Below are 25,145 nucleotides of genomic sequence, written 5' to 3'. Positions count from 1 at the left end.
CCTATACCTGCTGTATTCCTGTGTCCTACAGATAAGGACTAACACTCTCATCCATCCCCTGGCTGTCTTGTGAGACCCCTATACCTGCTGTATTCCTGTGTCCTACAGATAAGGACTAACACTCTCATCCATCCTCCGGCTGTCTTGTGAGACCCCTATACCTGTTGTATTCCGGTGACAACTTATGAATAAAAATTGTCTAAAAGAAGGCAGCTGAGCACCAAATAAAGAGTGTACATTCTTGTGTTCCACCTGGGTGTGTCATCGCTACCTCACAGTGAAGTTAACAACTCTTTAAGATCTACATTTCAGCAATAAACACCACTCTTCATATAAATTATGCATGATGCCTATTATCTGCTGACTTCTTGTGCACTACAGAGCTGACCCTCTAATCTATCAAACTAATGTGTGGCAGCACAGTGGCTCAGTGGCTAGCCCTTGTGCCCCACAATGCTGGGGTCATGAGTTCGATTCCTGGCCATGGTCTTATCTGTGTGGAGATTGTATGTTCTCTCTGTGTTTGTGTGGGTTTTCTCCATGCACTCCAGTTTTCTCTCACACTCCAAAAAAAAAACTTACTAGCAGGTTAATTGGCTGCTGTCAAAAGTTGACCCTAGTCTCTATTATTATTATTATCATTTATTTGTTAGGCACCACAAGGTATCCGCAGCGCCGCACACAGTACTAACAGTAGACTATACAGGGTGAAACCATACAGAACAATGAACAAAAAGTACCAATACTTCAGAAACTCTGACTAGTCATATGCAGTAAAGACGGAACGGAAGAACAGGTATGGAGACAGGAGAGGAGGGGGCCCTGCTCATACGAGCTTACATCCTAACGGAGGGTAAACAGACCAGGCACAAGAGGAGCCAGGTGAGGCAAGAGGAGAGAAGGGAGGAGATGGGGGTTAAGTAGATGGTTCGTAGGCTTTGAGGAAGAGGTGAGTTTTGAGTGCACGTTTGAAGGAGCACAGAGTAGGAGAGAGACGGATGGAACGAGGGAGGTCATTCCAGAAAAGGTGAGCTGCACGGGAAAAGTCTTGGATTCTGGAGTGGGAAGACGTAATATGAGTGGAGGAGAGGCAGCCGTTGTTGGCCGAGCGCAGGGAGCGGGCAGGAGTGTGAATGGAGAGGAGGTTAGAGATATAAGGGGCAGTAGAGTTGGAGAGAGCCTTGTAAGTGGTGGTGAGGAGTTTGAAAAGGATTCTGTAGGGGAAGGGGAGCCAGTGTAAAGCAAGGCAGAGAGGGGAGGCAGAGGAGGAGCGGCGTGAGAGGAAAATGAGTCTTGCGGCCGCATTGAGTATAGAGCGGAGGGGGGAGAGACGGGAGTGGGGGAGGCCAGTGTCTGCGTGTGTATGTGAGGCACTGACATAGCCGTAACTTAGAATTCTAGCGCCGGAGCGAGAAAGACAAATGCCGCCCCCTAGACCTCAATTTTAACCAAATAAACCTAAAATATTCCTAAACTGCGCCCCCCTTCAGCATTGCGCCCTGGGCGGTCGCCCCTATCGCACAGCCCTAGTTACGGCCCTGGGTACTGATGTGAATTCTCTGTACACAGCTGCGAAATTAGTGGCGCTATATAAATATCTGTTGATAATGAATTTACCTGTGTCTGTTCATGACTAGATGTCAGCTTCTACATGGTGATAGTGTTTAGTTTCTGTTAGAACAAGAGATGTAACGGTCTATGATGGTCTTTTTAATTCCATCAGGGCCAGAGTAATCAAAGTGCATTTTAAATGATTGCCATGACTTAATACTAATTATCTTATTATTAAAAATGCATATAATAATAATAATAATAATAATAATAATAATAATACATCTCAGCACACAGTGCATTGTGGGATGACGCAGTTATATATTATATTACAGTCTTACCTGTAGCTCCACATGTTGGGGGTGATTGGCCTGGTGAGTTTCTTGTACCAGCAATCTCTTTACCGTTTGTGTTCACGCACCAACACATACCAGTGCTCTCATGACACTGCATTGGCCTGTAGTTGCCATTTCCATCACACTGAGGTACATAAGCTCCTATTAGAGGTTTTTTACCTGCCAGTTGACGTTCCTTTAAGCAGGAAGTAAGACTCTCTGAAACACATGTATGACAACACATTGTAATCTTTTTGGAGCAGAGCGACACCATGTTTAATCTTTAGTTATTACATACAACACAGCTGTGCTCAAAAGTGGAGTAGAGCTGACTTCTATCACATCTATTTTGGCAGAAGATTTTAACACACAAAGGATCGGACAGACAGGTGCACATGCAGTATGATGATGGCTAATCTCATTACCATGCGGTCACACTCTAGCTCCTACTCAACTCCTGCTCATTGGTGGACTGCTACTTAAAGCAGCTGAAAAGAGGCAAAACAGGAGGAAGCAGTGGAAATGTGCAGCTGTTTGCCATAAAATAGAGAAAAAATTGTATTTCCGTTTGGTGTAATTTTAAGAAATTTAATAAATTTCTTCTGATTGGATGTGAGTTTCTAAATTGCTTTAGTAATCATTCTCTGAAGATAACAGGGGAAGATTTATTGTCTGTTCCTGATAGGAGATAAGTTTCTATATAACATCTGTAATTAATATCTGAGGATCACTGGAGCTCATTGGTGACCGTCCCTGACCGATGGAAGGAGACTGCCACATCCTGTTACTGAGTGAAGGTAATGAGGGTATCTCAGGTACCTGGCACAGCAAGATCTAGGCAGGAGTGACATTTATGAAGGACCCAGCATTATTTGGGCTACTACAGCTCCATCTGGAAGTGCCCGAAGGTTCTAAGGACAGAATTCTATGGAGCAAAGATCCAGAGCTCTGGCTGCAGCAGTGCAGGACTGCAGCCCCAGAGTCTAGTTTCCATCCCCTGCATGGTGGAGGAGAAAAGACCCCTTCACCCTGCAGATGAGTGCAATATAAAAAGTAGCACAGTAAGCTGAACTGATCCTCGTGATAGATTAAATAATCATTTAAGACTGGTGGCTAAATTATCCCCTACCAGCATGTGGAAGTACAAACTAGTATATGATGGGTCAAAAGCACCATGTAAAGTATATTACTTATCCAATTCCATTAAGTGTTATTGTGTGTAATCGCTCTTTTTTTAGTGTTATCTTTGATCAATAATCTTTCCTACTATTAAAAACCCTGCTGTGCTCCTGTGAGACCCCTATACCTGCTGTATTCCTGTGTCCTACAGATAAGGACTAACACTGTCACCCATCCCCCGGCTGTCCTGTGAGAGACCCCTATACCTGCTGTATTCCTGTGTCCTACAGATAAGGACTAACACTGTCACCCATCCCCCGGCTGTCCTGTGAGAGACCCCTATACCTGCTGTACTCCTGTGTCCTACAGATAAGGACTAACACTGTCATCCATCCGCCGGCTGTCCTGTGAGACCCCTATACCTGCTGTATTCCTGTGTCCTACAGATAAGGACTAATACACTCATCCATACCCCGGCTGTCCTGTGAGACCCCTATACCTGCTGTATGCCTGTGTCCTACAGATAAGGACTAGCACTCTCATCCATCCCACGGCCGTCCTGTGAGACCCCTATACCTGCTGTATTCCTGTGTCCTACAGATAAGGACTAACACCGTCATCCATCCCCCGGCTGTCCTGTGAGACCCCTATACCTGCTGTATTCCTGTGTCCTACAGATAAGGACTAATACACTCATCCATCCCCCGACTGTCCTGTGAGACTAATATACCTGCTGTATTCCTGTGTCCTACAGATAAGGACTAACACTGTCATCCATCCCCCAGCTGTCCTGTGAGACCCCTATATCTGCTGTATTCCTGTGTCCTACAGATAAGGACTAACACTCTCATCCATCCCCCGGCTGTCCTGTGAGACCCCTATACCTGCTGTATTCCTGTGTCCTACAGATAAGGACTAACACTCTCTTCCATCCCCCGACTTTCCTGTGAGACTCCTATACCTGCTGTATTCCTGTGTCCTACAGATAAGGACTAATACACTCATCCATCCCCCGGCTGTCCTGTGAGATCCCTATACCTGCTGTATTCCTGCGTCCTACAGATAAGGACTAACACTCTCATCCATCCCCTGGCTTTCCTGTGAGACCCCTATACCTGCTGTATTCCTGTGTCCTACAGATAAGGACTAGCACTCTCATCCATCCCACGGCCGTCCTGTGAGACCCCTATACCTGCTGTATTCCTGTGTCCTACAGATAAGGACTAACACTGTCATCCATCCCCCGGCTGTCCTGTGAGACCCCTATACCTGCTGTATTCCTGTGTCCAACAGATAAGGACTAATACACTCATCCATCCCCCGACTGTCCTGTGAGACTAATATACCTGCTGTATTCCTGTGTCCTACAGATAAGGACTAACACTGTCATCCATCCCCCAGCTGTCCTGTGAGACCCCTATATCTGCTGTATTAATGTGTCCTACAGATAAGCACTAACACACTCATCCATCCCCCAGCTGTCCTGTGAGACCCCTACACCTGCTGTATTCCTATGTCCTACAGATAAGGACTAACACTCTCATCCATCCCCTGGCTGTCCTGTGAGACCCCTATACCTGCTGTATTTCTGTGTCCTACAGATAAGGACTAACACTCTCATCCATCCCCTGGCTGTCCTGTGAGACCCTTATACCTGCTGTACTCCTGTGTCCTACAGATAAGGACTAACACTCTCTTCCATCCCCTCGGCTATTCTGTGAAACCCCTATACCTGCTGTATTCCTGTGTCCTACAGATAAGGACTAATACTCTCATCCATCCCCCGGCTATCCTGTGAGACCCCTATACCTGCTGTATTCCTGTGTCCTACAGATAAGGACTAACACTCTCATCCATCCCCGGCTGTCCTGTGAGACCCCTACACCTGCTGTATTCCTGTGTCCTACAGATAAGGATTAACACTCTCATCAATCCCCCGGCTGTCCTGTGAGACCCCTATACCTGCTGTATTCCTGTGTCCTACAGATAAGGACTAACACTCTCATCCATCCCCCGGCTGTCGTGTGAGACCCCTATACCTGCTGTATTCCTGTGTCCTACAGAAAAGGACTAACACTCTCATCCATCCCCCGGCTGTCTTGTGAGACCCCTATACCTGTTGTATTCCGGTGACAACTTATGAATAAAAATTGTCTAAAAGAAGGCAGCTGAGCACCAAATAAAGAGTGTACAATCTTGTGTTCCACTTGGGTGTGTCATCGCTACCTCACAGTGAAGTTACCAGCTCTTTAAGATCTACATTTCAGCAATAAACACCACTCTTCATATAAATTATGCATGATGCCTATTATCTGCTGACTTCTTGTGCACTACAGAGCTGACCCTCTAATCTATCAAACTAATGTGTGGCAGCACAGTGGCTCAGTGGTTAGCCCTTGTGCCTCACAGTGCTGGGGTCATGAGTTCGATTCCTGACCATGGTCTTATCTGTGTGGAGATTGTATGTTCTCTCTGTGTTTGTGTGGGTTTTCTCCATGCACTCCAGTTTTCTCTCACACTCCAAAAAAAAACTTACTAGCAGGTTAATTGGCTGCTGTCAAAAGTTGACCCTAGTCTCTATTATTATTATTATCATTTATTTGTTAGGCACCACAAGGTTTCCGCAGCGCCGCACACAGTATTAACAGTAGACTATACAGGGTGAAACCATACAGAACAATGAACAAAAAGTACCAATACTTCAGAAACTCTGACTAGTCAAATGCAGTAAAGACGGAGCGGAAGAACAGGTATGGAGACAGGAGAGGAGGGGGCCCTGCTCATACGAGCTTACATCCTAACGGAGGGTAAACAGACCAGGCACAAGAGCAGCCAGTTGAGGCAAGAGGAGAGAAGGGAGGAGATGGGGGTTAAGTAGATGGTTCGTAGGCTTTGAGGAAGAGGTGAGCTTTGAGTGCACATTTGAAGGAGCACAGAGTAGGAGACAGACGGATGGAACGAGGGAGGTCATTCCAGAGAAGGGGAGCTGCACGGGAAAAGTCTTGGATTCTGGAGTGGGAAGACGTAATATGAGTGGAGGAAGGGCAGCCGTTGTTGGCCGAGCGCAGGGAGCGGGCAGGAGTGTGAATGGAGAGGAGGTTAGAGATATAAGGGGCAGTAGAGTTGGAGAGAGCCTTGTAAGTGGTGGTGAGGAGTTTGAAAAGGATTCTGTAGGGGAAGAGGAGCCAGTGTAAAGCAAGGCAGAGAGGGGAGGCAGAGGAGGAGCGGCGTGAGAGGAAAATGAGTCTTGCGGCAGCATTGAGTATAGAGCAGAGGGGGGAGAGACGGGAGTGGGGGAGGCCAGTGTCTGCGTGTGTATGTGAGGTACTGACATAGCCGTAACTTAGAATCCTAGCGCAGGGGGCGAGAAAGACAAATGCCGCCCCCTAGACCTCAATTTTAACCAAATGAACCTAAAATATTCCTAAACTGCGCCCCCCTTCAGCATTGCGCCCTGGGCGGTCGCCCCTATCGCACAGCCCTAGTTACGGCCCTGGGTACTGATGTGAATTCCCTGTACACAGCTGCGAAATTAGTGGCGCTATATAAATATCTGTTGATAATGAATTTACCTGTGTCTGTTCATGACTAGATGTCAGCTTCTACATGGTGATAGTGTTTAGTTTCTGTTAGAACAAGAGATGTAACGATCTATGATGGTCTTTTTAATTCCATCAGGGCCAGAGTAATCAAAGTGCATTTTAAATGATTGCCATGACTTAATACTAATTATCTTATTATTAATAATGCATATAATAATAATAATAATAATAATACATCTCAGCACACAGTGCATTGTGGGATGACGCAGTTATATATTATATTACAGTCTTACCTGTAGCTCCACATGTTGGGGGTGATTGGCCTGGTGAGTTTCTTGTACCAGCAATCTCTTTACCGTTTGTGCTCACGCACCAACACATACCAGTGCTCTCATGACACTGCATTGGCCTGTAGTTGCCATTTCCATCACACTGAGGTACATAAGCTCCTATTAGAGGTTTTTTACCTGCCAGTTGACGTTCCTTTAAGCAGGAAGTTAGACTCTCTGAAACACATGTATGACAACACATTGTAATCTTTTTGGAGCAGAGCGACACCATGTTTAATCTTTAGTTATTACATACAACACAGCTGTGCTCAAAAGTGGAGTAGAGCTGACTTCTATCACATCTATTTTGGCAGAAGATTTTAACACACAAGGATCGGACAGACTGGTGCACATGCAGTATGATGATGGCTAATCTCATTACCATGCGGACACACTCTAGCTCCTACTCAACTCCTGCTCCTTGGTGGACTGCTACTTAAAGCAGCTGAAAAGAGGCAAAAAAGGAGGAAGCAGTGGAAATGTGCAGCTGTTTGCCATAAAATAGAGAAAAAATTGTATTTCCGTTTGGTGGAATTTTAAGAAATTTAATAAATTTCTTCTGATTGGATGTGAGTTTCTAAATTGCTTTAGTAATCATTCTCTGAAGATAACAGGGGAAGATTTATTGTCTGTTCCTGATAGGAGATAAGTTTCTATATAACATCTGTAATTAATATCTGAGGATCACTGGAGCTCATTGGTGACCGTCCCTGACCGATGGAAGGAGACTGCCACATCCTGTTACTGAGTGAAGGTAATGAGGGTATCTCAGGTACCTGGCACAGCAAGATCTAGGCAGGAGTGACATTTATGAAGGACCCAGCATTATTTGGGCTACTACAGCTCCATCTGGAAGTGCCAGAAGGGTTCTAAGGACAGAATTCTATGGAGCAAAGTTCCAGAGCTCTGGCTGCAGCAGTGCAGGACTGCAGCCCCAGAGTCTAGTTTCCATCCCCTGCATGGTGGAGGAGAAAAGACCCCTTCACCCTGCAGATGAGTGCAATATAAAAAGTAGCACAGTAAGCTGAACTGATCCTCGTGATAGATTAAATAATCATTTAAGACTGGTGGCTAAATTATCCCCTAGTAGCATGTGGAAGTACAAACTAGTATATGATGGGTCAAAAGCACCATGTAAAGTATATTACTTATCCAATTCCATTAAGTGTTATTGTGTGTAATCGCTCTTTTTTTAGTGTTATCTTTGATCAATAATCTTCCCTACTATTAAAAACCCTGCTGTGCTCCTGTGAGACCCCTACACCTGCTGTATTCCTGTGTCCTACAGATAAGGACTAATACACTCATCCATCCCCAGGCTCTCCTGTGAGACCCCTACACCTGCTGTATTCCTGTGTCCTACAGATAAGGACTAACACTGTCACCCATCCCCCGGCTGTCCTGTGAGAGACCCCTATACCTGCTGTATTCCTGTGTCCTACAGATAAGGACGAATACTCTCATCTATCCCCCGGCCGTCCTGTTAGACCCCTATACCTGCTGTGCTCCTGTGAGACCCCTACACATGCTGTATTCCTGTGTCCTACAGATAAGGACGAATACTCTCATCTATCCCCCGGCCGTCCTGTTAGACCCCTATACCTGCTGTGCTCCTGTGTCCTACAGATAAGAACTAATACACTCATCCATACGCCGGCTGTCCTGTGAGACCCCTACACCTGCTGTATGCCTGTGTCCTACAGATAAGGACTAGCACTGTCACCCATCCCCCGGCTGTCCTGTGAGACCCCTATACCTGCTGTATTCCTGTGTCCTACAGATAAGGACTAACACTCTCATCCATCCCCCGGCTGTCCTGTGAGACCCTTATACCTGCTGTATTCCTGTGTCCTATAGATAAGGACTAACACTCTCTTCCATCCCCCGACTGTCCTGTGAGACTCCTATACCTGCTGTATTCCTGTGTCCTACAGATAAGGACTAACACTCTCATCAATCCCCCGGCTGTCCTGTGAGACCCCTATTCCTGCTGTATTCCTGTGTCCTACAGATAAGGACTAACACTCTCATCCATCCCCCGGCTGTCCTGTGAGATCCCTATACCTGCTGTATTCCTGTGTCCTACAGATAAGGACTAATACACTCATCCATCCCCAGGCTGTCCTGTGAGACCCCTACACCTGCTGTATTCCTGTGTCCTACAGATAAGGACTAGCACTGTCACCCATCCCCCGGCTGTCCTGTGAGACCCCTATACCTGCTGTATTCCTGTGTCCTACAGATAAGGACTAACACTCTCATCCATCCCCCGGCTGTCCTGTGAGACCCTTATACCTGCTGTATTCCTGTGTCCTATAGATAAGGACTAACACTCTCTTCCATCCCCCGACTGTCCTGTGAGACTCCTATACCTGCTGTATTCCTGTGTCCTACAGATAAGGACTAACACTCTCATCAATCCCCCGGCTGTCCTGTGAGACCCCTATTCCTGCTGTATTCCTGTGTCCTACAGATAAGGACTAACACTCTCATCCATCCCCCGGCTGTCCTGTGAGATCCCTATACCTGCTGTATTCCTGTGTCCTACAGATAAGGACTAATACACTCATCCATCCCCAGGCTGTCCTGTGAGACCCCTACACCTGCTGTATTCCTGTGTCCTACAGATAAGGACTAATACACTCATCCATCCCCCGGCTGTCCTGTGAGACCCCTATACCTGCTGTATTCTTGTGTCCTACAGATAAGGACTAACACTCTCTTCCATCCCCCGGCTGTCCTGTGAGACTCCTATACCTGCTGTATTCCTGTGTCCTACAGATAAGGACTAACACTCTCATCCATCCCCCGGCTGTCCTGTGAGACTCCTATACCTGCTGTATTCCTGTGTCCTACAGATAAGGACTAACACTCTCATCCATCCCCCGGCTGTCCTGTGAGACTCCTATACCTGCTGTATTCCTGTGTCCTACAGATAAGGACTAACACTCTCATCCATCCCCCGGCTGTCCTGTGAGACTCCTATACCTGCTGTATTCCTGTGTCCTACAGATAAGGACTAACACTGTCATCCATCCCCATCTGTCCTGTGAAACTCCTATACCTGCTGTATTCCTGTGTCCTACAGATAAGGACTAACACTCTCATCCATCCCCCGGCTGTCCTGTGAGACCCTTATACCTGCTGTATTCCTGTGTCCTACAGATAAGGACTAACACTCTCTTCCATCCCCCGACTGTCCTGTGAGACTCCTATACCTGCTGTGTTCCTGTGTCCTACAGATAAGGACTAAAACTCTCATCCATCCCCCGGCTGTCCTGTAAGACTCCTATACCTGCTGTATTCCTGTGTCCTACAGATAAGGACTAACACTCTCATCAATCCCCCGGCTGTCCTGTGAGACCCCTATTCCTGCTGTATTCCTGTGTCCTACAGATAAGGACTAACACTCTCATCCATCCCCCGGCTGTCCTGTGAGACCCCTTTACCTGCTGTATTCCTGTGTCCTACAGATAAGGACTAATACACTCATCCATCCCCCGGCTGTCCTGTGAGACCCCTATACCTGCTGTATTCCTGTGTCCTACAGATAAGGACTAACACTCTCTTCCATCCCCCGGCTGTCCTGTGAGACCCCTACACCTGCTGTATTCCTGTGTCCTACAGATAAGGACTAATACACTCATCCATCCCCCGGCTGTCCTGTGAGACCCCTATACCTGCTGTATTCCTGTGTCCTACAGATAAGGACTAACACTCTCATCCATCCCCCGGCTGTCGTGTGAGACCCCTATACCTGCTGTATTCCTGTGTCCTACAGATAAGGACTAACACTCTCATCCATCCCCCGGCTGTCTTGTGAGACCCCTATACCTGTTGTATTCCGGTGACAACTTATGAATAAAAATTGTCTAAAAGAAGGCAGCTGAGCACCAAATAAAGAGTGTACAATCTTGTGTTCCACTTGGGTGTGTCATCGCTACCTCACAGTGAAGTTACCAGCTCTTTAAGATCTACATTTCAGCAATAAACACCACTCTTCATATAAATTATGCATGATGCCTATTATCTGCTGACTTCTTGTGCACTACAGAGCTGACCCTCTAATCTATCAGACTAATGTGTGGCAGCACAGTGGCTCAGTGGTTAGCCCTTGTGCCTCACAGTGCTGGGGTCATGAGTTCAATTCCTGACCATGGTCTTATCTGTGTGGAGATTGTATGTTCTCTCTGTGTTTGTGTGGGTTTTCTCCATGCACTCCAGTTTTCTCTCACACTCCAAAAAAAAACTTACTAGCAGGTTAATTGGCTGCTGTCAAAAGTTGACCCTAGTCTCTATTATTATTATTATCATTTATTTGTTAGGCACCACAAGGTTTCCGCAGCGCCGCACACAGTATTAACAGTAGACTATACAGGGTGAAACCATACAGAACAATGAACAAAAAGTACCAATACTTCAGAAACTCTGACTAGTCAAATGCAGTAAAGACGGAGCGGAAGAACAGGTATGGAGACAGGAGAGGAGGGGGCCCTGCTCATACGAGCTTACATCCTAACGGAGGGTAAACAGACCAGGCACAAGAGCAGCCAGTTGAGGCAAGAGGAGAGAAGGGAGGAGATGGGGGTTAAGTAGATGGTTCGTAGGCTTTGAGGAAGAGGTGAGCTTTGAGTGCACATTTGAAGGAGCACAGAGTAGGAGACAGACGGATGGAACGAGGGAGGTCATTCCAGAGAAGGGGAGCTGCACGGGAAAAGTCTTGGATTCTGGAGTGGGAAGACGTAATATGAGTGGAGGAAGGGCAGCCGTTGTTGGCCGAGCGCAGGGAGTGGGCAGGAGTGTGAATGGAGAGGAGGTTAGAGATATAAGGGGCAGTAGAGTTGGAGAGAGCCTTGTAAGTGGTGGTGAGGAGTTTGAAAAGGATTCTGTAGGGGAAGGGGAGCCAGTGTAAAGCAAGGCAGAGAGGGGAGGCAGAGGAGGAGCGGCGTGAGAGGAAAATGAGTCTTGCGGCAGCATTGAGTATAGAGCAGAGGGGGGAGAGACGGGAGTGGGGGAGGCCAGTGTCTGCGTGTGTATGTGAGGTACTGACATAGCCGTAACTTAGAATTCTAGCGCCGGGGCGAGAAAGACAAATGCCGCCCCCTAGACCTCAATTTTAACCAAATGAACCTAAAATATTCCTAAACTGCGCCCCCCTTCAGCATTGCGCCCTGGGCGGTCGCCCCTATCGCACAGCCCTAGCTACGGCCCTGGGTACTGATGTGAATTCTCTGTACACAGCTGCGAAATTAGTGGCGCTATATAAATATCTGTTGATAATGAATTTACCTGTGTCTGTTCATGACTAGATGTCAGCTTCTACATGGTGATAGTGTTTAGTTTCTGTTAGAACAAGAGATGTAACGATCTATGATGGTCTTTTTAATTCCATCAGGGCCAGAGTAATCAAAGTGCATTTTAAATGATTGCCATGACTTAATACTAATTATCTTATTATTAATAATGCATATAATAATAATAATAATAATAATACATCTCAGCACACAGTGCATTGTGGGATGACGCAGTTATATATTATATTACAGTCTTACCTGTAGCTCCACATGTTGGGGGTGATTGGCCTGGTGAGTTTCTTGTACCAGCAATCTCTTTACCGTTTGTGCTCACGCACCAACACATACCAGTGCTCTCATGACACTGCATTGGCCTGTAGTTGCCATTTCCATCACACTGAGGTACATAAGCTCCTATTAGAGGTTTTTTACCTGCCAGTTGACGTTCCTTTAAGCAGGAAGTAAGACTCTCTGAAACACATGTATGACAACACATTGTAATCTTTTTGGAGCAGAGCGACACCATGTTTAATCTTTAGTTATTACATACAACACAGCTGTGCTCAAAAGTGGAGTAGAGCTGACTTCTATCACATCTATTTTGGCAGAAGATTTTAACACACAAAGGATCGGACAGACTGGTGCACATGCAATATGATGATGGCTAATCTCATTACCATGCGGTCACACTCTAGCTCCTACTCAACTCCTGCTCCTTGGTGGACTGCTACTTAAAGCAGCTGAAAAGAGGCAAAAAAGGAGGAAGCAGTGGAAATGTGCAGCTGTTTGCCATAAAATAGAGAAAAAATTGTATTTCCGTTTGGTGGAATTTTAAGAAATTTAATAAATTTCTTCTGATTGGATGTGAGTTTCTAAATTGCTTTAGTAATCATTCTCTGAAGATAACAGGGGAAGATTTATTGTCTGTTCCTGATAGGAGATAAGTTTCTATATAACATCTGTAATTAATATCTGAGGATCACTGGAGCTCATTGGTGACCGTCCCTGACCGATGGAAGGAGACTGCCACATCCTGTTACTGAGTGAAGGTAATGAGGGTATCTCAGGTACCTGGCACAGCAAGATCTAGGCAGGAGTGACATTTATGAAGGACCCAGCATTATTTGGGCTACTACAGCTCCATCTGGAAGTGCCAGAAGGGTTCTAAGGACAGAATTCTATGGAGCAAAGTTCCAGAGCTCTGGCTGCAGCAGTGCAGGACTGCAGCCCCAGAGTCTAGTTTCCATCCCCTGCATGGTGGAGGAGAAAAGACCCCTTCACCCTGCAGATGAGTGCAATATAAAAAGTAGCACAGTAAGCTGAACTGATCCTCGTGATAGATTAAATAATCATTTAAGACTGGTGGCTAAATTATCCCCTAGTAGCATGTGGAAGTACAAACTAGTATATGATGGGTCAAAAGCACCATGTAAAGTATATTACTTATCCAATTCCATTAAGTGTTATTGTGTGTAATCGCTCTTTTTTTAGTGTTATTTTTGATCAATAATCTTCCCTACTATTAAAAACCCTGCTGTGCTCCTGTGAGACCCCTACACCTGCTGTATTCCTGTGTCCTACAGATAAGGACTAATACACTCATCCATCCCCAGGCTCTCCTGTGAGACCCCTACACCTGCTGCATTCCTGTGTCCTACAGATAAGGACTAACACTGTCACCCATCCCCCGGCTGTCCTGTGAGAGACCCCTATACCTGCTGTATTCCTGTGTCCTACAGATAAGGACGAATACTCTCATCTATCCCCCGGCCGTCCTGTTAGACCCCTATACCTGCTGTGCTCCTGTGAGACCCCTACACATGCTGTATTCCTGTGTCCTACAGATAAGGACGAATACTCTCATCTATCCCCCGGCCGTCCTGTTAGACCCCTATACCTGCTGTGCTCCTGTGTCCTACAGATAAGAACTAATACACTCATCCATACCCCGGCTGTCCTGTGAGACCCCTACACCTGCTGTATGCCTGTGTCCTACAGATAAGGACTAGCACTGTCACCCATCCCCCGGCTGTCCTGTGAGACCCCTATACCTGCTGTATTCCTGTGTCCTACAGATAAGGACTAATACACTCATCCATCCCCCGACTGTCCTGTAAGACTCCTATACCTGCTATATTCCTGTGTCCTACAGATAAGGACTTACACTGTCATCCATCCCCCAGCTATCCTGTGAGACCCCTATATCTGCTGTATTCCTGTGTCCTACAGATAAGGACTAACACACTCATTCATCCCCCAGCTGTCCTCTGAGACCCCTACACCTGCTGTATTCCTGTGTCCTACAGATAAGGACTAACACTCTCATCCATCCCCCGGCTGTCCTGTGAGACCCTTATACCTGCTGTATTCCTGTGTCCTACAGATAAGGACTAACACTCTCTTCCATCCCCCGACTGTCCTGTGAGACTCCTATACCTGCTGTATTCCTGTGTCCTACAGATAAGGACTAACACTCTCATCAATCCCCCGGCTGTCCTGTGAGACCCCTATTCCTGCTGTATTCCTGTGTCCTACAGATAAGGACTAACACTCTCATCCATCCCCCGGCTGTCCTGTGAGATCCCTATACCTGCTGTATTCCTGTGTCCTACAGATAAGGACTAATACACTCATCCATCCCCAGGCTGTCCTGTGAGACCCCTACACCTGCTGTATTCCTGTGTCCTACAGATAAGGACTAATACACTCATCCATCCCCCCGCTGTCCTGTGAGACCCCTATACCTGCTGTATTCCTGTGTCCTACAGATAAGGACTAACACTCTCTTCCATCCCCCGGCTGTCCTGTGAGACTCCTATACCTGCTGTATTCCTGTGTCCTACAGATAAGGACTAACACTCTCATCCATCCCCCGGCTGTCCTGTGAGACTCCTATACCTGCTGTATTCCTGTGTCCTACAGATAAGGACTAACACTCTCATCCATCCCCCAGCTGTCCTGTGAGACTCCTATACCTGCTGTATTCCTGTGTCCTACAGATAAGGACTAACACTCTCATCCATCCCCCGGCTGTCCTGTGAGACTCCTATACCTGCTGTATTCCTGTGTCCTACAGATAAGGACTAACACTGTCATCCATCCCCCATCTGTCCTGTGAAACTCCTATACCTGCTGTATTCCTGTGTCCTACAGATAAGGACTAACACTCTCATCCATCCCCCGGCTGTCCTGTGAGACCCTTATACCTGCTGTATTCCTGTGTCCTACAGATAAGGACTAACACTCTCTTCCATCCCCCGACTGTCCTGTGAGACTCCTATACCTGCTGTGTTCCTGTGTCCTACAGATAAGGACTAAAACTCTCATCCATCCCCCAGCTGTCCTGTAAGACTCCTATACCTGCTGTATTCCTGTGTCCTACAGATAAGGACTAACACTCTCATCAATCCCCCGGCTGTCCTGTGAGACCCCTATTCCTGCTGTATTCCTGTGTCCTACAGATAAGGACTAACACTCTCATCCATCCCCCGGCTGTCCTGTGAGACCCCTTTACCTGCTGTATTCCTGTGTCCTACAGATAAGGACTAATACACTCATCCATCCCCCGGCTGTCCTGTGAGACCCCTATACCTGCTGTATTCCTGTGTCCTACAGATAAGGACTAACACTCTCTTCCATCCCCCGGCTGTCCTGTGAGACCCCTACACCTGCTGTATTCCTGTGTCCTACAGATAAGGACTAATACACTCATCCATCCCCCGGCTGTCCTGTGAGACCCCTATACCTGCTGTATTCCTGTGTCCTACAGATAAGGACTAACACTCTCTTCCATCCCCCGGCTGTCCTGTGAGACTCCTATACCTGCTGTATTCCTGTGTCCTACAGATAAGGACTAACACTCTCATCCATCCCCCGGCTGTCCTGTGAGACTCCTATACCTGCTGTATTCCTGTGTCCTACAGATAAGGACTAACACTCTCATCCATCCCCCGGCTGTCCTGTGAGACTCCGATACCTGCTGTATTCCTGTGTCCTACAGATAAGGACTAACACTGTCATCCATCCCCCATCTGTCCTGTGAAACTCCTATACCTGCTGTATTCCTGTGTCCTACAGATAAGGACTAACACTCTCATTCATCCCCTGGCTGTCCTGTGAGACTCCTATACCTGCTGTATTCCTGTGTCCTACAGATAAGAACTAACACTCTCAAATATCCCCCGGCTGTCCTGTGAGACCCCTATACCTGCTGTATTCGTGTGTCCTACAGATATGACTAACAGTCCATTTCATCCCTTGCTGCGCTTTGTTGATCCCAGTGTACTGAGTCAATGCTCTACCTACTACCTTGCAGTCCTGATCCTAAGTAAGTGGTCAGGTGTATTCAGCACAGTCAGTTTGATCAAGCCAGAGGTACAACATGCCTGTGAAGATGCCTCTGGTGGAGGAAGCAAATATTATCCTGTAACTAGATGTACAATTTTGGTACATAATTCACACAGCCGGTGATTGTCTGGTTTGGCCATTCGGCACCTGTTGGAGTGCTCAGTAACAGCAGGTTAAGTGAAATCCCAAACAATCTATAAGTCTCCCTAATAGAGAGGTAAAGCCCACATTGTCACATTTGTTTCTGGTCTCGATCGGATGATCTTCTGTATTGTGTTAGTAATAGGTCTATGAGGGAGGACGCGGATGTACCAGTGTCTGTTACTGATCCTGTGTTTTATTAAATTTTTCTCTAATGCAATATATTTTTACCTTATTACCTTAATTTTGTATACTACAACAATACAAGTATTTTATTGTATCATCATAAAATCACCATGATCATCTAAATAAAAATCTGCAATAACATCTGGGAATAAAATGTACTACATATATCAAAACAATAAAATCAATGTGAACTCATATTATTACCACAAATGAGAAAGATTTCCTCTAATTTAAAATAAATTATCCGTTCCAATAAAGGATAGTAGTGTCTTAATAGTGACATGTGCTAGAAAATATATCTGCATTCTAATAAAAAAAACACTTAACAAAATATTGTCATCAAAGCCCTCAACCAAGCCATGGATTTTTTTTATTCCCTACGTGGAACATTTGTCCCTAGTACAGAGCTGGATGCATCTTGCAATGTCTGCACCTCAGTATATGGTCGTAAATACACTTTATTTATGCTTGTCCCTTTTTTATCTTAAATTATGTCCAATGTGCGTCCAACTCGGTATTAGCCTTCTATATATTTACCAATATAGTGACACAACATTTATAGACACTGGTCATAAAACATGGTTGGAATATGGAAATTAATTATTATGGACTATAAGTCAATACAATCAATCAGTCAAATACTATAATCTTAATAAAATATAATATATTACTGTAATAAAGAAGAACATATTAAATATAATCTAAGACATAAGCATGGAAGTCTTTATAAAGATGCATTTTATTAATAATAATAATCAATCAGAAACAATGTAAATGACTGAAAAGAAGAAATAAGTTTTCTCATATGACAAAGTTTTACTGGTCCATCCATGTTACTTGGAGGAACATTGTCTTCTCTCGTAATAATACTCTAAATTTTGGAAACTCAATTTGCTGATCTCTTAATGAGAATTATTATTTCATTGACAGACACAAAACTAACAACTGGTGAATCCAAAGAGCTCATCTAAAATAATAACCTGGGGTAATAATGATAAAACCGCAGCAATACTAATAACAGCTCAGCTGGGTCACCTACCTGCAGTCACTGCTGATAGCAGGACCAGCCCCAGGAGAAGCATTAAAGCAGCTGGTCTCATGTCTGATGTCTGGTGTGAATCTCAATTCCAGATGTGACAACGTCATTTATACCAAGGTCTATAAGGAAAAGGGCTGAGCTGAAACTTGTTATTATTGTGCAACATATTTCTTAATTGCTCACAAAATTGTAACTCAGCAGTAACACCCAAGTAATAAAATATATTAACTTTAATTTATTCTTAGTCCGATACAGCCTGTAGTAGAGACCTTTAGGGAGGATATATGCACTGATCAGACCAGGGGTTACAGCAGCCTTTACTCCACACAATTCATGTAGAGTTTACAGATAATCCAGTGATCCCGGTACTGACAGCTCAGAAATAATTCCTGGTAACACCGATACCAGTTCTACAGGTTCAGTAATAGAAAAAAAAGATTACAGGTGCCCAAAACCACCGCAGTGTATCCTTAGATTATGTTTTACTTCATTTTATTTAGTTTTATCTACACACTCGCTGATTGCCAAAAAGTGGAGCTGCCCATCCACAATCAAAGCACATAGAGCAAAGAAAAGCTCAGATTGTGTATTAGGAGATTAATAATACAAATTGAATGTAAAGTATAGACTTTAGCACAGCACACTTACATGGAAAAAACTATTTCATACGTTCAAATAGTTGTTTATAGGCACTTTTAGTAAAACATTTAGAAATAAAATAAAATAAAATAAAATAAAATGATAGCCCTATAAATTACATAAAATTATATAAATGTTTATATAAATTTTTCAACCACTAAAGGAACATCAATACTATGTTAGTATCTCATCATTTGAAAGATGGTATCTGTCATGATGATTGGAATCTGAGATGACTCAGGGATGACAGTGTAAGTCGTTTTAGATACAGGACTTGTATAGATCAGAGCTGGTAAAATGTCATAAAGCGTTCAGTTAGACAGAGGCAATTTCCATATTGGTAAATATGTAATAATAGTCTCAAACAATCCTCAGATGTATAAGTATAGACTGTATGAATACGGGACTCATAAAGATCAAAGCTCAATAAATGCTCAATTAGCAGAGATAATCTCTGTATTTATTAACATATAGCCACAGTCTCAAGCAGTTCTCAGGTGGGTTATAATTACCAATCTACAACCTGGATGGCGATGGTAAGATTCCCCCGATACAGAGAAGATCTGAGGTGTAGCAGCTGTTACTCTCTTTACCAAAGAAGAAGATGGCTGCTTGTAAGATCACATCCCAAAGATGTAAATAATACAGCAATGATTTGTCCTGAGCTTTTCATAAAAGTACTGACCCGTATTTCTCGGCGTGCTGCCAGTTTCATCAGAGGATATCTAAGGTGATCCACTCCATTAGGAACTTGTATTTCAGCCAGCCAATCAAAAACTGAGAAATCATCATCATATTAATATTTATTTATAAAGTGCTAACATATTATAAAGCGCTGTACATCGATGGGATCAGGACACAAACAAATTAAATAGATTGATATGAAACAGACGGTACAGATGACATTGTCCAGATGAGCTTACAATCTAAGAGGTGTGGAGAGCAAGTGGTATATAAAGTAATAGAATAACAATTGTGTTGCTGGTGGGGAAAGTGGGTGTGGCTATTCCTTGGCAGCAGCCACCGCCATTAAAGCAGCCATTGTTGACTGGTATTTCTGTGTGTAGTACGGCTGGAATGAGGAGAGAGCAGAAGGTGGAGACACAAAACATTAACCAGTCACTGTAGAAATCTTAAAGCAGTCATCTGCTGGCCACATAACTGTCCTTCACCGTATCTTAATGCTGCATCCTTCTTCCGTTGGTTCTAGAGGAGGCCTTTGTTTTGTGCTACATGGGCGCTCTTGTGGTTATCTGTCAGCTTGTAGTAACTGTGTAGTCTGGTGTTTGTCTTCTTTTTTGTGTTATGTCCACTGCTGTAAAAAGATCCAGGACTGTTGTCCATCATGTTCGGTTGCTACCGCTGTTGCCAAGGAGGCAGCAGAGATCCCTAAATGAGGACGTGTGATGGTAACAATGGACAGTTTTTAACAATGGCAGAAAACTCAATGGGTCCAGAAGCTGAACTGAAATTCTATTCTGTAGCTCTTCCTCTACCTTGTCCTTGGTGTTATTACTCTACACCACCACGTACTGCACCCGATGCCTCAGAAATGTTGAAAGGATAAACTCAGACCTGATCAAAAAAAGTGCAGCCAAAACCAACCGCGTCCACATGCTCACAATCTATTTAATTCACTTTTTCATATTTTTTTCTTCACTTTCTCAACCTATTATCTAATTTTAAATTAATATTTCACGAAAGAGATTTAGTTTGGATAATTTTACATTTGTAAAAATAAAGTATTAGAAATGTTACCTGATTAATGTGGACCTACTGAGCGTGCCCCCATAGTGGAGAATATTGTTTTACTGTTTGTGTATTGATGACATGAAATATTACCAAGCTGTGGGACAGCATCTCCTTATCCAGAGAAAATATTCATATCATTACTAATAAAGGATTATGTACAGATAATTCAGGGAGGACCACGTAAGTTTAAAATTTCCAATGTGGAAATTCACATATTCCTTGTAAATGATAAAATATTGTCTTATTCTATCAATGTAATGTAAATGTCAGAAATATTTTAAACAGAGCCGTAATTAGGAACCTTAGTGCCCTGGATGGGGGAGAATACTGGTTGGATGGGGTGGGGGTAACCCACTAAGTGAGAGTACACTCAGCACTGCTATCAGAATGGGCCGACATGAGCTCATTGCAGGCGGGAAGTATTGTGACTGCTTTCGGAGATATAGGACAGGAGGAGCCTCTTCTGTAGATATAACAAATACCCAGATTAATTGCTGTACGAGGACATTTACTGCAGCAGTAGAATGTTTAGGTCCATTGGCTGATAATGACTTCCTACCTTTCTGAAGATGTAGTTGGACTTCTGCTTCTCAGAAGGAACCTAAGGATTCTCTGACTATAAATGGGACAGTATCCTGGGACTATTACTTACCTTCCAGATATGCTGTTTATGACTGACATTACATGTACTTGCATCTGTCATTGTTTATTAACGGTCACTTACAGTTCTACGTGCTATATGCTCCTTGCTTTCTTGTCCACGTTTATTGGTTATTGTGTTCCAAAGGAGCTGTCCCCGAGAGATAAACCACTAAAGCATCTACTGAGTTATGGAGATACCACAGCAGTTACCAGTATGAGTAAGAGATTTAATTGTGAGTTGTCATTTCTTCAATCGCTTGTTTGTTATTATCACAGTTACTTTATCACTTGTTAATGTTTCATATGTTATTACTACATAAGTATATATTTTTCCCAGAATTAATTAGTGTTATGGCATATATTTATTTCTCATTATGATTATATTAAACAAATATTTATTACATTCAGATAAATGTGCTGATTCAGGATACTATACAGAATTAGAGGATGTAATTGGTCTCATGTCTGCCTAGATCATCCCACAATAACTGTACATATAACCTGCTGATGTCTGGACAAGGGGCAGAACTGGTTCAGTTACCCTCTGTATGGGAGATAGGACGGGAGCTACTATGTGAGTGTCAGCAGCAAAACCCTCCAAAAAACTGCTATATTCTAAACTTTTTAGAATTTTACAATACTTGTGAAGTTGTAAAGGGTCATTCAGTGACATCTATATTAAGTGGGAAAAAAAGGAGTATGTGTCTGAGGGTTTTTTCTGGGAATTGTCGACATTCAGCGAACGCATGCAGAACATTGAGCGGCTGCAAAATAAATGTCATCTGCTAGCCCATTAGATAAATTAAACAAAAAAAACTGTAGTGTAGAAAGTGTATGGTGTAAGAGATAAAAATGTGGAAACACTGCGCACACAGTACATTTGGAATGACAGCATGCATCATGGAGAGTGAAGAGGCAGTAAGAAGCAGAGCTCATTAGAAAGACAGGGGCATTAGTAGATATTTAGATAAGTAGATAGATACCAAGTGTTACGTAATTTTATGGAACTATATAAATAAATGTTGATGATGCTAGACGAAGATGACCTGCACCAATACTAAAAAAATTCAAAGACTACGCACACAATAAATTTGGAACATAATAGGGTATCCATCATAGACACCGATGCTACAGAAACAGGCAGAGGTCATTAGATGGACAGCAGTATGAATGGAGTTAGACATTTATAAAGCAAATAGATGAAAGTGGCCTGCACCAATAATAAAACATTCAAAGACTTGTATTATGCACTTCTTGATGGGCAGAGCATTTATCGGAGACCAGGAGGGGAGCTTTTAAATAACTTGTTTTACTTATAAGTGTTTTTTTATGCTACGAGTAAGGTAGATCTAGCTGAAAACTAATATTTGCTGAATTGCTGCCCTTGTCAATCAAACGAGGGGACTTGTATATATTTGACAGTTACCATGTATAATTATCTACATCCTATATTTTCTATTGAAGGGTTGTTATTTGTTAATGTTGTTTTTTTTTATAGTTTTGTGAGAATCTTGTTTATGTTTTGCAACTAACTAATGTCCAGTTGGAGATTAAAATGTCAATCTCAATTTGTCTTTTTGGCTAAGCTCAAGTGAGGTATCTGACCTAGTACTGTTAGTTCGGAATTTCCTTGGTCTGCTGCCATAAGGCTGGTGGTGTTTGGAGCCCGAGGTGCTTGTGAAATAATTCCAGTTCATTTGATATTTGTTTTCTTGACGGGGTTTTGGGTAGATACTCATTTATGGACTATCCTCTCCCTTTGTTATTACAGGCTTCCTCCATATGGGGAGGACTGAAGAACCAGTCCCCCGGGTGAAGCTTCGGCCAACCCCGAGGTAAAGGGGACTTCCCAAGACTTGTGGAGTAGGCTGTCCCAAACACCCATGTATATAAACGTGTAATTTATATAAATACAGTTTGTATAAATAATATACATTATATATACATGTTATAATAGTGACATGATTCCAACTATTATTTAGGGATTCTTAGTGCACCTAGCTTTAAAAACTCCTGTTCTTTCTCCTCTCAAACATAATAGTGATGTGTAAGAAATATGTAAAACAGACAGTTTAGATAGGCCAATAGTTGGCCTTCCCACACAAATGTGTGTCTAACTGATGCAGATTGTGTTGCCAAAAACATCTGTCTTGACAGGACAATGCAATTGAAAGTCCACATTCTGAGAAATTAAGAGGACAGAATTTGGCATTGGCATATAATACATGTATAGATGGATATATGATTGCTGACGGTTTACGCTATGTGATGGAGTTAATGAACCATATAGACTGGTTAATTATTTTTTTTATTGAATCGGAGAAAACAAATGCAACAATGGCAAAGTTACAAAATTCTTCATTAAGACAGCTCATTGCAGACTTTGGCCAAAATTGGTGAACATTTGGACAGTTGTGTAGAGATCTTTAGAAAATAGACTTGTCCATTCAACCTAAGAATAATAAACAGAGAGTTATAGTAAATGGAGAACACTCACAGGAGGGATAGGTTACCAGTGGAGTACCCCAAGGATCTGTACTTGGACCAGTGCTTTTTAATATCTTTATTGGAGACATTGCACAGGGTATTGAAGGGATAGTATGTCTTACTGCAGATGACACAAAGATATGCAACAGGGTAGACACACAGGAGGGGTAAAACAAATGATCGATGATCTAGGTAGACTAGAGGAATGGTTAAGCGAGTGGTAACTACACTTTAATAACGCAAAATGCAAAATCATGCACTTGGGTCTCAAAAACCCAAAGGCTAAATATAGTATTAATGGCACTATAATGAAAAATACTGAGGAGGAAATGGATCTAGGAGTCACTATTTCAGATGACCTAAAGGGAGGTTACCAAAGAAATGAAAAAGAAAAGTCAGATGCTTCGTTGCATATTGAGCGGAATTAATAGCAGAAAGAAAGAAGTAATAATGCCACTGTATAGTTTGGTACTATCATTGGTACGACCTCATCTAGAATACTGTGTTCAGTTCTGGAGGTCATATCTCCAGAAGGATATAAATACATTACAGACTGTACAAAGAAGGGCAACTAAAATGGTGCATGGCATAAAGCACAAAACTTACTCAGAAAGACTAAAAGATCTTAATGTGTATAGTTTGGAGTAGAGAATAGAAAGGGGGGACATGAAACGATCAAATATATCCAGGGTTTTAACAAGGTACAGGAGGGAAACATTCTTCAAAGGAAGAGAAGTATTAGAACACAAGGACATGTACTGACACTGGAGGAAAGTAGGTTTGCAGGAAATTTGAGAATTAACTACTTCATAGAAAGGGTAGTGTATAAGTGGAATAGCCTCCATCAGAGGTGGTGGAGACTAATACAGTAGAGCAGTTTAAACATGCTTGGAATAGACATAAGCACATCCTGACAAAGAATAAAGGGTAAAATAGGGTTTGAGGTTACCTTAGGTTAAAAAATGGGCAGAATAGATGGGCCAAGTATTGATTATACCTTTGGATGTTAGTAAAGGTGTCAGTGGTGTTAGGTGAATGTGAAGAGTTTCCGGTCACAATATAGAACACTTTGGGTGCTTTATACACATGTGGCATGCAGCTACTAATGCTGTGACTTGTCCGTACAGGGTCTCTAATATAAGTGCCGGAGTGAAAGCCAAAATTTCCGGTTTGCGCTGTTCACACATGCGAAGTAGCACATTTAGGACAATGGTGTCCTTCCCCACTTCCCATTGCCACTAGACCACCAGGGATCGCGCTGATAATAAGGAGACTGCAGTGGACACTGCTTCCGCCCAAAACCTTTTCTCCAGACCTGCATCATTTAAGATAACCCATGCTCTCTCAACAATTGTACAGTTAGCTCGTTCACGCACACCATTCTGCACTCTGGCATGTAGGCAATTGTTAGTTGGTGCTGTATGCCATATTTTCTCAAGAACTAAGCTAGTCCCATTGTCATACTCTCCACCATTGTCGGATCTCAAGGTTTTAGTTTCAGATCCGTTTGAGTCTCTACCAGGCTCTTGTATTCCGCAATTCTATCGATAATGTCACTCTTAGCTTTTATGAAATAGACATGTGTCATTTTAGTTGCGTCATCAATGAGTGTCAGGAAATTTCTGCAGCCACTGACTTCACCTCCATTGGACCACACACATCAGTATGCAGTAGAGCAAGGGGCAACGAGTTTTCTTATCCTTACGCAGCTCTCACATGCCAGTCTCTCTCAGAACTGCTCC

General features: G+C 43.5%; 1 protein-coding gene across 1 annotated transcript in view; it reads right to left on the bottom strand.

Moving 5' to 3' along the window:
* Positions 1–17,989, bottom strand: part of LOC142143304 (thyroglobulin-like) — a 34,730-nt gene extending 16,741 nt beyond the window's left edge. Inside the window, exons 1-4 of the mRNA XM_075201030.1 lie at positions 17,884–17,989; positions 12,429–12,641; positions 6,841–7,053; positions 1,893–2,105 (exon numbers count right to left, since the gene is read on the bottom strand). Coding sequence (XP_075057131.1) covers positions 1,893–2,105; positions 6,841–7,053; positions 12,429–12,641; positions 17,884–17,944 — 700 coding nt within the window. The 5' untranslated portion in view covers positions 17,945–17,989. The remainder of the gene's footprint in view (positions 1–1,892; positions 2,106–6,840; positions 7,054–12,428; positions 12,642–17,883) is intronic.
* Between the last annotated feature and the right edge of the window lie 7,156 nt (positions 17,990–25,145).

This window comes from Mixophyes fleayi, chromosome 3, assembly GCF_038048845.1.
Source record: "Mixophyes fleayi isolate aMixFle1 chromosome 3, aMixFle1.hap1, whole genome shotgun sequence".
Classification (NCBI taxonomy): Eukaryota; Metazoa; Chordata; class Amphibia; order Anura; family Limnodynastidae; genus Mixophyes; species Mixophyes fleayi.
This window is presented reverse-complemented; position numbering and strand designations above follow the sequence as displayed.